Source organism: Humulus lupulus, chromosome 2, assembly GCF_963169125.1.
Source record: "Humulus lupulus chromosome 2, drHumLupu1.1, whole genome shotgun sequence".
In the NCBI taxonomy this organism is placed as follows: Eukaryota; Viridiplantae; Streptophyta; class Magnoliopsida; order Rosales; family Cannabaceae; genus Humulus; species Humulus lupulus.
In genome coordinates this window covers 132,966,073-132,978,492 of record NC_084794.1, presented here as the reverse complement: position 1 = coordinate 132,978,492, position 12,420 = coordinate 132,966,073, and the positions used below count along the sequence as shown (strand labels likewise).

The 12,420-nt window shown below is 32.0% G+C and overlaps 1 protein-coding gene across 1 annotated transcript; it reads right to left on the bottom strand.

Moving 5' to 3' along the window:
- Positions 1-2,679: 2,679 nt before the first annotated feature.
- LOC133816307 (uncharacterized) lies at positions 2,680-4,349 on the bottom strand. The gene is made up of 5 exons (XM_062248870.1): positions 4,125-4,349; positions 3,906-4,009; positions 3,703-3,828; positions 3,339-3,616; positions 2,680-3,097 (listed from the first exon to the last, which is right to left on the bottom strand). The coding sequence occupies exons 1-5, from the start codon at positions 4,243-4,245 to the stop codon at positions 2,944-2,946; spliced, it is 783 nt and encodes a 260-aa protein (XP_062104854.1). The 5' UTR covers positions 4,246-4,349; the 3' UTR covers positions 2,680-2,943.
- Between the last annotated feature and the right edge of the window lie 8,071 nt (positions 4,350-12,420).

The window sequence follows — 12,420 nt, the reverse complement described above, 5'->3', positions numbered from 1 at the left end:
CAATGTTTGGTAATCTAAACTCTTTTCCTCGCTATTATACCCTTTAAAATGTATTTTTTTCTAAATATGTGTGTGTTTTGTATTTGGTAGAAATGAGTTTTTGGATTTTTTTTTTTCAGATTGAAGTGGATCATTGTCATCCCGAGCCTTTGCCTTTGGATAATACCCCAGCCTAATCCTTCGATAATTTTTTAAAAAGATATCTTGTGATTGATTAATGGTTAAATTATGTTTTTAATTGTGTAATTGGTTATTTTAGATAGTGTTGAATTATGTTTTTCATTTTAGAGATCTGTATTATTAATTTAATTATATTTGTGATTTTTAATTTAATTTTATGTTAGTTTAATTTAATTTAATTTAATTAAAAGTTTTGTTATAAAAAAAATATATGATAGGTTATATATATGTATATGTATATGTATATAATTGTGAATATGTTTATATGTATATAAATGTGAATGTGAATTATATTTTCAAATTGTGTGGTAGGTTAGATTAATATGATTAGATATTTATAATATATGTATGCTATGAGACTGGTATTTTACATTTTATGCAGATTTTAAATTTTGGGATATGTTAGATTACATTCGTTATGCTGCTAATTTTTTTGTAGATTTAGAAAAACTAAACATTACAAAATAGTTTTAAAGTTAGTGTGATTAAATTTTTTAATTAATGAATTTTAAAGCAATTAATAAAAATCAATTAAAAAAATTATAAAGTGTAAATTAAAATAATAATTTTAAAGTATACAAATTTATTAATATTTTTTTTATAAAATAAGTAGAAATTAAAATAATAATCTTTAATGGTAAATTAATAAATTTGTAATTAAATATTTATTTATTTAATTAATTTTATAAATTCATAAAATTTAATAATATATGTAGATAAAATAGGTAATTAAGTTAACTTTACTCTTAAAATTAAAATAATACAACTTTATTGTTATTTTTTTTAAAATAAACAAGTGAAAATTATAATAAGAATTTGATAATTATTAAAGAACATTATAATAATTATAATTAAATATTTGTTTATATAATGAAACTTCATAATACATTCATAACTAACAATAATATATATTCATAAAATTTGATAATATATATTCATAAAATTTCATAATTTATTCATAAGATTTCATAATTTATTTAAAAAAATTAGTGCTTTGGCGATAAAAAAAATTATTAGCAAATAAAAGTAGTTATTTATGATTATCACGTTGTGATAATTTATTTTCAACTTGAATTAGTTATGACGATTGACAGGAGTTAGATAACTAATAGACGACGTAAGTCTAATGAATTTTGGAATGGTCTTCAAGCATTTATACAAATTTAGAAGACTTTAAAAAATCATTAATACCTCTGAAAAAATAATATTTGTGTAATATTTAAACTTATATAAACATGTATAAGTCATTTTGGAATCTCTAAAAAATAATGTTAAGACTTTTGTAGCTATAATTTTTTGGAAGATACCTTAATATCTATGGTGTTTTTTCAGAGGGCAGGATAGTTTTTTTCTTTTTCTTTTTCTTCTTCTTCTTCTTTTCTTGGTAGCTCATGTTAAAAGATACATATGAATAGATCTTATAGAAGTTACAATCCTCCAAAGTTAATGTCAGTTTAGTTTAGTTCAAATTAGGTTTATATATATGGCAACATTTATCTAGAAAGTGTTACCTTTCATATTTTGCTTATACTAATTGAAAACACTTATCAAGAAGTGTTGCTATTGCTTATTATTATTTATTTTTTTTTAAAAAAAATCTTAAAATGTGTGAATTATTTAGGAACACTTTCTTTTTAAGTGTTTTCAATTATACAAATAAATAAATTAACAATTTTTTTTTATTAAGTGTTGCTAAATGTAATTTGTGTGGTAGAACCACAAATTCATCTTAGTTATGTCCCATAGGATACTAATTCAATTCCCTATGAGTTGGATGAGTTTGCCGTAGGGATTAAATAGTGTCATGGTTTGGATTGGGATGATCTTTTTCTCTATTTCTTGGAGGAAAAATTACACATAGTACTCTAATTATTTTTAAAAAAATACAGAATTTTACAAAAATTATAAAAATATAGATAATAATTTGTAACAGTTCTGTAATCTTCTATTACAATTTTCTATTTAATTTGTATATGTTATTTACAAATTTTGAACATATTATTACAAACTTGTAATCTTAGGTACAAATCTGGAAAGTTTTGTTATAAAAAAACTGTATTGTTATAAATTTGTAAATTTTATTAAAAAAAATAAACTATGTATTTGTGATTATGCTTTTTTGTATTTTTGTATTTGTTTCCTGATTCCATATTTTTAGTATTTTTTTTAAACCTTGGTATTTTTGTGAATTTCCTTCTTGTATCCTGAACACTATTGTTTAATTTTCTTTCAGAAAAAAAGAAAGAAAGAAAGAAGAAGTTTACTCATTCTCTAATTGATCTTTATTACTCTACTTCATTTCCTTTTCAAATTCTTAATTGACCGATGACGACAAAGATGGAATGGGTTGGGTCAAGTCTCTGGGGTTGTTCAGGCCCATTTCGTAGCCCTTTAAGCAAGCCAGAAATGAGCCAGAGTAACCATATTGGGCACCTGATCAAGGTGAGTAATTATAAATCTCTATGCATATAATATGATGAAATAAGGGAATATAGAAAATGTTGGAAAAATATGAGATGTATTGTACATGCTATGACTTCGGATCATGATCCAAAAAGAGCTCTGGTCTATCAAAAGCATGCCATTGTATACTGTGTTGCACTAAACATGGTCCATGTTTTTGGTTGACATATTTCTGCCATTGCCATTGTCATGTGTAAAATATAAATTTATATGGCACGTTCACCCAAGCTTTTATTTTTTCCCTCCACAAAATTAAAAAGAGTACTGGAAACGCTTTCTGCTTGATCAGTACGTAGCTTTCTATACGGCTCGTGGATCTTCAAAATCATCTGCATTTGATTCTAATTCCAAGATAATCTCTTCACATGCTGACTTACTCTCCTTTGGCAGGTCCTGGGTTTTCAATAATATCCTCAATCTATCTATGATTTCTTTTCCTTCCATAGCTAAGATTCTGCCCAAAATAAAAAAAAAACTAAAAAAGAAAGTAAAACGAAGCAACAAAATGAAATGCACTATAATGGACCTTTGACCTCCAAATTAAAACAAATGAAAAAAGTGAGTCCGTACGTGGTCCCCAATCCCCCTTAAGATTTTTGTGTTCTCATTTTCCTTATCTCACTCATGATGACCTCATTTGTAATAATAATAAGAGACGACTGTGAAAGTCAGATTTGTGTTAAATACGTACGTACCCATTGAGTTTGCAAGCAATGTTTGACTGAACGAAATGGTCAGTGCTTCTCAGGCCCAAGCTCTGGCAAAGCCAATGCCTTTGCTGCAAATAATACTTCTGATTCCTATTTTCTGCTAGAAAAAACTCGGAATCATTATTCAGATGAATGATTTTGGTGACAATCCTCTTGTTCAGCTTCATTTGCTTTCTAATCTTTGATTCCTGACCTGGCTTCCTCTCTTCCTCATTCTTGTAAAATATGGCAGATCTGTGGTGCTTTCCTATTAATCCAAAGTTCTGAAACATTATAAAAAATATAAACATTATTAATCAACATAAAACAAATGCTGACGAAAAATCATAAGGAACTTTGCGAATTTTACGAGGTAATTTCTGTTGGTTGAATCATGAGTTTCCCAGAACATGTCACACAGAGATTTGTACGGTATTTTTGTCTTGTCATATGTGACTTTCACAGCCTCAGCATGGCCAGTTCCTCCTTCAATTACCTGTAAATGAATCATTTATTCCAGGTGTTATTATAAAATACTTTTTTTTTTAGTTTTTCAAATATATATATAGGTACCTCTGCGTGTGAAGGGTTTTTTGCAGTACCTCCACAATATCCGGTAGCCGTTTCAAAAACTCCATTTACACGTCCAAATGCAGCTTCAAGATCCCAGAAGCTATCTGCAACAGAAACCAATAACTAATCTATCCAAATATAAATAGAACATATATATATACGTACGTTATGATGAAAATATGGGTGAATAGAAAGAGCATGAATTAAAGCGATCGAGACCTCCAGCGAAGATTGCTTCACTTAAAAACTCATTACGATGATCTTCAGATGTTGGGGACGTTGATTGGGATTCAGGTAAAACACAAATCTGAGTGTTTATTTGAGGAAGTAATCTATACATGTTAACAACTACTCAAAATATTAATATAGATATCTATGCTACTTTCTGATTTGATCAACTATACTTATGGTATGAATTTGAGCTAGTTAGAACCATTGATACAATCTTTTTATGTATAATATGAAGCAATATAGAGAGGAAAAAACAAAAACAATATAAAAGGTTGTTGTTGCGCTGGCCTGCATATTATATAATTATTATTTTTACGAGTATGATGACCAAGTATGAACACGTTACAAGCTGTTTCATCACGGCCGTGCGTATATAAATGTAGTGTTGAATAAATTTCAGCACAAGTCAGCGGGGAACTAGTTCTTTGTATTACATGCACCTGTAGAGAGAGTAGTCGATCGAGGATTTTCTAGTTGTCTGGTTCTTGTCCGTTGTTCTTTTTCTCAAAATAATTATATTATGAAAATATATTTATTATTCATAAATATACAGGGATGTAAATGGGATGGGTTTTCTTTGAGGTATTTATATTTGGAGAGAGCAAGTCAAAGTAGCTCGATTTTATTTTTTTATTTTTAACCCTTCACAATATTGTCTAAGAATACACCCCACGGTTGATTTAGTCATCTGAGTGTGTATAATGAAAGTATATGTTGAAAGTCAAGGAATATCAAGATTAATTGTTTCGAATATAGAAAGTTTGTGTTGAATTATTCTCCAAATCAATTAGTGATTTCTATAAATCAATTAGTCATTGCAGTAAATCATTTGTAATTGATTAGGATAGATTTGTAATCAATTAGTATTCTATTTTTAGGTTTCTAAAATACTTTAAATTGTATCTTCTTTCACCGAATGAAATAAGAAAAAACCATTTCTTCTCGTGGAACTAGAGCAGGATTAAGTTTCTCACTGAAAGAAAAAAAAAACTACTACCAACCATTTTTTTGCTAAACCAATTATTCGTTCAAAACCCACAAAATTCAAAGAATATATGTATACATTTATATATATATATGTTATCCTCAAAATTTTGTTCAATGACACGGCAATCAAAAGTGACAAGTGGCAATGCCTGATAGTGAATAGCACATTAATTGTCAATAAATGGGTTGACCCAGAAGTGTAAATGTTTGAAATTAATGTTCGGAGTTGTGATATTAATGGTCAAAAAATTGATTTATCTGGTCAGGAAGTAATTTGACCGACCATGTAAGGTTTTTGGCCGACCAGTAATGTGTCTTGGCCAACCAGTAATGTGTCTTGGCCGACCAGTCACTTCAGTAATGTCATATAGCAAACCAGTCATCTCATAGATGGGTTTCATCCGACCAGTCGTCTTAGAAATGGGTTTCATCCGACCAGTCATCTTAGAAATGGGTTTCATCTAACCAGCTATGTCAAATTGAAGGAGTAGCCGACCGGATGTGTCAGAATCGCATATCTGAGAGATTTGCGCGGTAGTTACGAGTGATTAGGGTTGAAGTTGTTACTGAGATTCTATAAAGAAGTCACTGGGCAGTTAACTCCTGAGATTCTGACACATCCGGTCGGCTACTCCTTCAATTTGACATAGCTGGTCGGATGAAACCCATTTCTAAGATGACTGGTTGGATGAAACCCATTTCTAAGACGACTGGTCGAATGAAACCCATCTATGAGATGACTGGTCGGCTATATCACATTACTGAAGTGACTGGTCGGCCATAACACATTACTAGTCGACCAAGACACATTACTAGTCGGCCAAAACACATTACTAGTCGGTCAAGACACATTACTGGTCGGTCAAAACACATTACTGGTTGGCCAAGACACATTACTGGTCGAGCAAAACACATTACTGGTCGGCCAAAACACATTATTGGTCAGCCAAGACACATTACTAGTTGGCCAAAACACATTACTGGTCGGCCAAAAACCTTACCTGGTCGGTCAAATTACTTCCTGACCAGATAAATCAATTTCTTGATCATTAATATCACAACTCCGAAGATTAATTTCAAACATTTGCACTTCTGGGTCAGCCCATTTATTGACTATTAATGTGCCATTCACTACCATGCATTGCCACTTGACACTTTGATTGCCATGTCATTGAACAAAATTTTGGGGATAACAATATATATATATATATATATATATATAAATCTTCTATATAAACAGTGTGTAGATAACAGAATTCTTGATTTTAATTGTTTTTTATTTTTTTCCGTTAACTTTAATGGAATATTATTATATTTAACATAATATTCTTATATTTAACGATAGATTGTAAACTTGATTTAAACTTAAATAAATAAACAAATTAAAATAGGATATTTTTTTATATATTTTACAATGATAATTATTTAAAAAAAAACTATATATTTAATAACTTAAATAAAATTTAATTAAACTTAAACTTAATATTATATTAAACATATAATATATAATCTTTTGTTATCACCGCCAAATTAAAAAACTAGAACAAACATAAACTTAAACAAAAATAAATTAATTAATTAAAATATAATATTTTTAAGATATTTTATGATAATTTAAATAATTAAATCATATTTATTTAAAAATAATAAATGCATACATATCATTTTTTTAATCTTATATATTAGTGTGATAGTTTGTTTTTATCAAGTGATTGGAGCTCTTTTTCTTCATCAAATTCACTAAATGACATTGTGAGATACATTAGAAACTAAAAATAGTTGAACATGTATACTACTATGTACACTATGACTTTTTCTATTCTTATTTTATTTCTATTATTTAATTTCTTTTTAGATATTATTGTATTTTACATATATGTCATGTGGCCATGTAAATATATATATATATATATTTATATATCAATATTGTGTTTAGATGTCATATGTAGAGATTATTGATATGAATATTTATATATACTATAGAACTATAATTCATTTTATTATATATATATATATTTAAAAAAAATAGTGACTAGTTTTTATTAAAATTATAGACAATGTTTATAACTTTAAAACTAAGCAAACATGCATTGCACGTTGCTTATACCTAATATATATATATATATATATATATGAGTGCACTCTTAATGGTTACTACTCATGGATGATTACTTTAATATTAATCATTGGATTAAAATCAATAGTCCATAGTTATAGTTGTTAATTAATATTTCTAAAAATAAATTTTGATTTTTTCAAATTTTTGGAATGATCACCTAATGAAAAACATGTATTTATTATGAAAATATAATATTGTAAACTTTTTCATTTTTCAAATGCATATCAATTTCTAAATATACATAGTGTCTCTCATTGATTGGAAACAACATTAATTATGGCAAAAAAAAAATTCGAAATTAATGTAGAAAAAAATATTTACCTATTGGTGACTTGCTATACCAAGTCATTATATTGTCACATCATCATAATTGTTAGTACCCATCTATGGGTAGTAACGATTGAGAAGTCTTCCACACACATATATATATATATATGGGTGCATTCTTAATGGATACACATGAGTGCACTCTTAATGATGCACTCTTAATGGGTATTATATGTGGATGGTTACTTTAAAGTTAGCTAGTGTTTCTCATTGGTTAGAAACACCATTGATTGTGGCAAAAAAAATTAATGTAGAAAAAAATATTTACATGTTGGTGACATTGCTATATTAAGTCATTATGTTGTCACATCATCATAATTGTTAATACCCATTTATGGGTAGTAACTATTGAGAAGTCTTCCATATATATATATATATATATAAACCCACAATAGTTGCTGCTTACTCATCGAAATCGCACCTTCGCACCTTTACCAGTTCCATGTCTCTTGGACCACTCGCCTTTGCAGTTGAAAGACCCAAACCTCTGGCTTGCCATGCTTGCGATACCACTGTGTACTCTGTCACATATCACAAATGAAAGAGAAAAGGGAGCTATAGTAAGTAGGTTTAATTCTTGGGGTTCTTTCATAAATACTCACTTTTATGATTTTTTACATTTTTACAGTCCTTCATTTTTTAGAAACCCCATTAATTATGGCAAAAAATAAATTAAATTCGAAATTAATGTAGAAAAAAAATATTTACCATAACTGTTAATACCCATCTATGGGTAGTAACCATTAAGAAGTCTTCCATACATATATATATATATATATATAAATCCACAATAGTCATTGCTTTCTCATCAAAATCGCACCTTCGAACCTTTACCAGTTCCATGTCTCTTGGACCACACCGCCTTTGCAGTTGAAAGACCCAAACCTCTGGTTTGCCATGAAGTCACTATGTTGTCACATCATCATAATTGTTAATATCTATCTATGGGTAGTAACTATTGAGAAGTATTCCATACATATATATATTTATATATATATAAACCCACAATAGTCTTTGCTTTCTCATCGAAATTGCACCTTTGCACCTTTACCAGTTCCATGTCTCTTGGACCACACCGCCTTTGCAGTTGAAAGACCCAAACCTCTGGCTTGCCATGCTTGCGGTACCGCTGTGTACTCTGTCACATATCACAAACGAAAGAGAAAAAGGAGCTATAGTAAGTAGGTTTAATTCTCGGGGTTCTTTCATAAATACTCACTTTTTATGATTTTTTTACATTTTTACAGTTCTTCATTTTTTTTTACATTTTTACTAACTCAAGTTTTCAAAAACACGATTTTAATGTTTCAAAATTACAAAAATACGATTTACATTAAACATCAACCTACAAAACACAACATTAAAAAAACAACAAGAAAACAACACGACAACAACCTCACAACAACATAGTACAACCCATTGCAACTACAAAAAAAAAACAATAAACAATATATAAAAACTCATTCTTACATTTTAAAAAAGCAACATACTGCAATACAATATCAAAAAACCAACTTAAATACAGCACGACAACAACTTCACAACAATACAATGTTGAAAAGGGAATTATACATCAATTCATTACATTAACTTAAAATAAACTAAAAAACAACCTCAAAAGAATTTTCCCTGTATTTTTAAATGTGTAAAAAATAAACTTAAAATATATCTAAAAACAACTAAACATATATCCAAAATAAACTAAAAAAAAAACAACATTTAAAAACTTATCACTGCATTTTAAAATGTGTCAAGAAAAACTAAAAATCTACTCAATTAGAGATTAATTAGACATCAACACAGCAACATAACAACATAACAACTATACATAAACTTAAACAACTAAAAAAAAATAACATGAAAACAGCTATACATAAATCTAAACAACACAAAAACAAAATGATATTAGACAACTATACAAAACCTAAGCCTAAACCTAAACAATACAATATTGAAAAAGCAACTTAAAATCAACTAGACATCAACCCAAAAATAATAGACTCAATACATTGCATCAACCCAACATAAACTAAAAAACAACATCAAAACAATAAGTGGGTTTGTTTGATAAATGCACGACTAGTCTTTTGTCTTTATTATAAATGTTATACAATTTAGTGCCACATAACACTACTCTTATCCTCAAGACACGTTGTGCACCTCCATAAGAATAAATAAGCGGATTTGTTTGATACCCAAAGTATAATTATAAAAAACTTAAACCCACTACATATATTATGATGTGCAAAAAAGATATTTAAAATATACATCAAAACAACCACTCTTATACCCAAACACTTAACTAGATATAACCCCAATATACCCCCCAAAAAAAACTAAGCATATACTCAAAATAAATTTAAATAGCACTAAAAATTAATTAGAACAAAATTACCAAAAAACATAGCAAAAAAAATTAAGAACTTCATAATACTACTTTAATGATAAAATATATATAATATATAATAACTCAAAGACTTACTTTTTTCGGTTGTGCGCTCACTTTTCTATTATACCCTATTATTTTTTAGACTTTAAAAACTGACAAAATCTAGTATACTAATTTGAGAGAAAAACAAATAAAAAAAATATAAACAAATATATGGGGTGAGGCGGTGGTGGTTGACGAGAGTCTAAGTTAAAGTAATCAAGTTTGGTTTGTGTATGGTAAGACCGTATAAATGAAATTAAACAACTAAAAAAGTAAAAACGAAAAAAAAATTCATTCAACTGTATAAAAGTTATTTTTTTTTACTAAAAATAGTGTGTTGTGTAAAAATTCTTTAATTCTTTTTATTTATCTAGGCATTTGGGTTTTGTTTTATTATCATTGGATTGGGCTTTTGTTTTTTTAGAACTTTACATAAATAAGGTAAAAACCAACTAGAATTTTAATATGTTGACGGTGAGAACTCATCAACTAAGTTGAGTTGGAAGAGATTATCAAGTTAGGATCGTCAATAAAAAAGCTATAGAAATCAAAGCAATAACTCAATAATTATGACAGAATCACAATGGAGAAATCAATCAATCTTTCATTAACTCTCAAGCCTTTGCTACAGTAAAACTTCCAACCCCCTTTCAGGTGGTGTTCCAGTTCATTTTATAGTAGGCTCTAATGGCCTTAGGTACATGGTGGTCCAGGAGACCAAATGGTACATAAGTACTATGTCAGGGGAGTGGCTTCAGAGGTTGTGGTCGTACATCCAGTACAGGAGCAGGTGTCAGGAGGATGTCTCCACTACTTGTCTGTACCCATGTTTGATGAGTGGTGGCAGACATAGTGGCGCAGGTGGTAGTGGTGTCGACTCTGACCCTTGGCCGTAGACGTACGGGCCATAACTCTTATCCCAACAGTCCCACTGGTACTGGTGTCCGTACTCAGTACTAGGTCGTACAAGTATGCCCTATTCGACTCGTACTGGAGCCTCTAAGCAGAGGGGCCTTAAGGTGTAAGGAATGGGACCCTTGGTGCATGGCTCTACTTACGTGGCCACTAGGTGACGTAGCTCCCATTCCTTCGCGAGGGCCCCCTTGGAAGGCTTATTGATGGCGCGGCTCTCTTGGCTGTTCGCGAGGCTGAGTGTGCTGCGGATGTGACCCCCATGAGGCCATGGGCGAGGCCACTCCGTGGGCATGGGCGAGGCCACCATGGGGCCTGGGTAGCGAGGCCACTCCGTGGGCACAGGCGAGGCCCTCGGATGCGAGGCGGCTAGTGCGAGGCTTGGGCGCCCGGACGCGAGACGTCAGGGGCGAGGCCCTCGGAGGCGGGGCGGCTGGTGCGAGATGGTGGCACGGGCTTTGCAGCTGGGTCATGACAAAGGGCGTCGCGCATGGTGGCCGAGCGAGGCCGGGGGGCGTCGCGCACGGTGGCCGAGCGAGGCCAGGCGGCGTCGCGCACAGTGGTTGAGCGAGGCCAGGAGGCATCGCGCACGGTGGCCGAGCGAGGCCGGGGGGCGTCTCGCACGGTGGCTGAGCGAGGCCAGGCGGCGTCGCGCACAGTGGCTGAGCGAGGCCAGGAGGCATCGCGCACGGTGGCCGAGCGAGGCCAGGGGGCATCGCGCACGGGTGGCCGAGCGAGGCCCACGGCGTCGCGCTGGATGTCCGAGCGAGGCTAGGGCAGCTTCGAGTCTATGTCTTGCAAATGGGGGCCTCATGGCAATGATCCCATAAGGCATGGGTCTAGATTCGTGACGTGATAGCGTAATGACTTCCCGAGACGGTGGTGGCCCGAGGATCTCACATAAATCTCATATTTTGCCTTGGTGGAATTTGGGCGTCCACACTTGCCCCCCAGTCTAGGAGAGGACCTTTAGGTGCTCTTGTAGACTATTCACCTTGATTCCTATAAATAGGCCTTCATGCATGGCCTAATATTTTCACCTTACTTCTTTGGCTTATTGGTTTAGAGAGCCCTTCCTTTTTCAAGAGGTAAGGGGTTCAATCCTCCACAACCCCGTTTTTTCCATAGTTTCATTTGTTTTATTTTTTCACTTCATTTCATTTTTTTTTTTTTTACATATGAGCTAGTTTTATGGTGTGTCTATTTAGTGACTAACACATCCTTTTTGCCTATTTTTGCAGACGTGCATTTTCTACCACTTTGGTGCTTTCGGCCCTCGTCCTCCTTTTTTTGGTCTCGACAACCCCCAATTTCTACATCTTGAGGTATGTTCTCTTTTTCCCTGGTTTTTGTTAGGTTCACATAAGCGTTACTCGGGATGGGGTACCTTGGCCTGAGCTTGTAGTGATTTTGACCATATGCACGCCCCTCCTCTTTTTTTTATACCCTGTAGTGGGCCATTTAGGGCGTTTGCATGTAGAGATATTAAGCCTATTCCTTTGTGTTTT

Coding starts and splice junctions, on each gene's coding strand:
- LOC133816307 (XM_062248870.1), bottom strand. CDS start 4,245: ATGTATAGATTACTTCCTCAAATAAACACTCAGATTTGTGTTTTACCT. Junction 3,829..3,905: donor AAAACCCTTCACACGCAGAG/GTACCTATATAT, acceptor ATTCATTTACAG/GTAATTGAAGGAGGAACTGG. Junction 3,098..3,338: donor ATTGCTTGCAAACTCAATGG/GTACGTACGTAT, acceptor TATTTTGGGCAG/AATCTTAGCTATGGAAGGAA.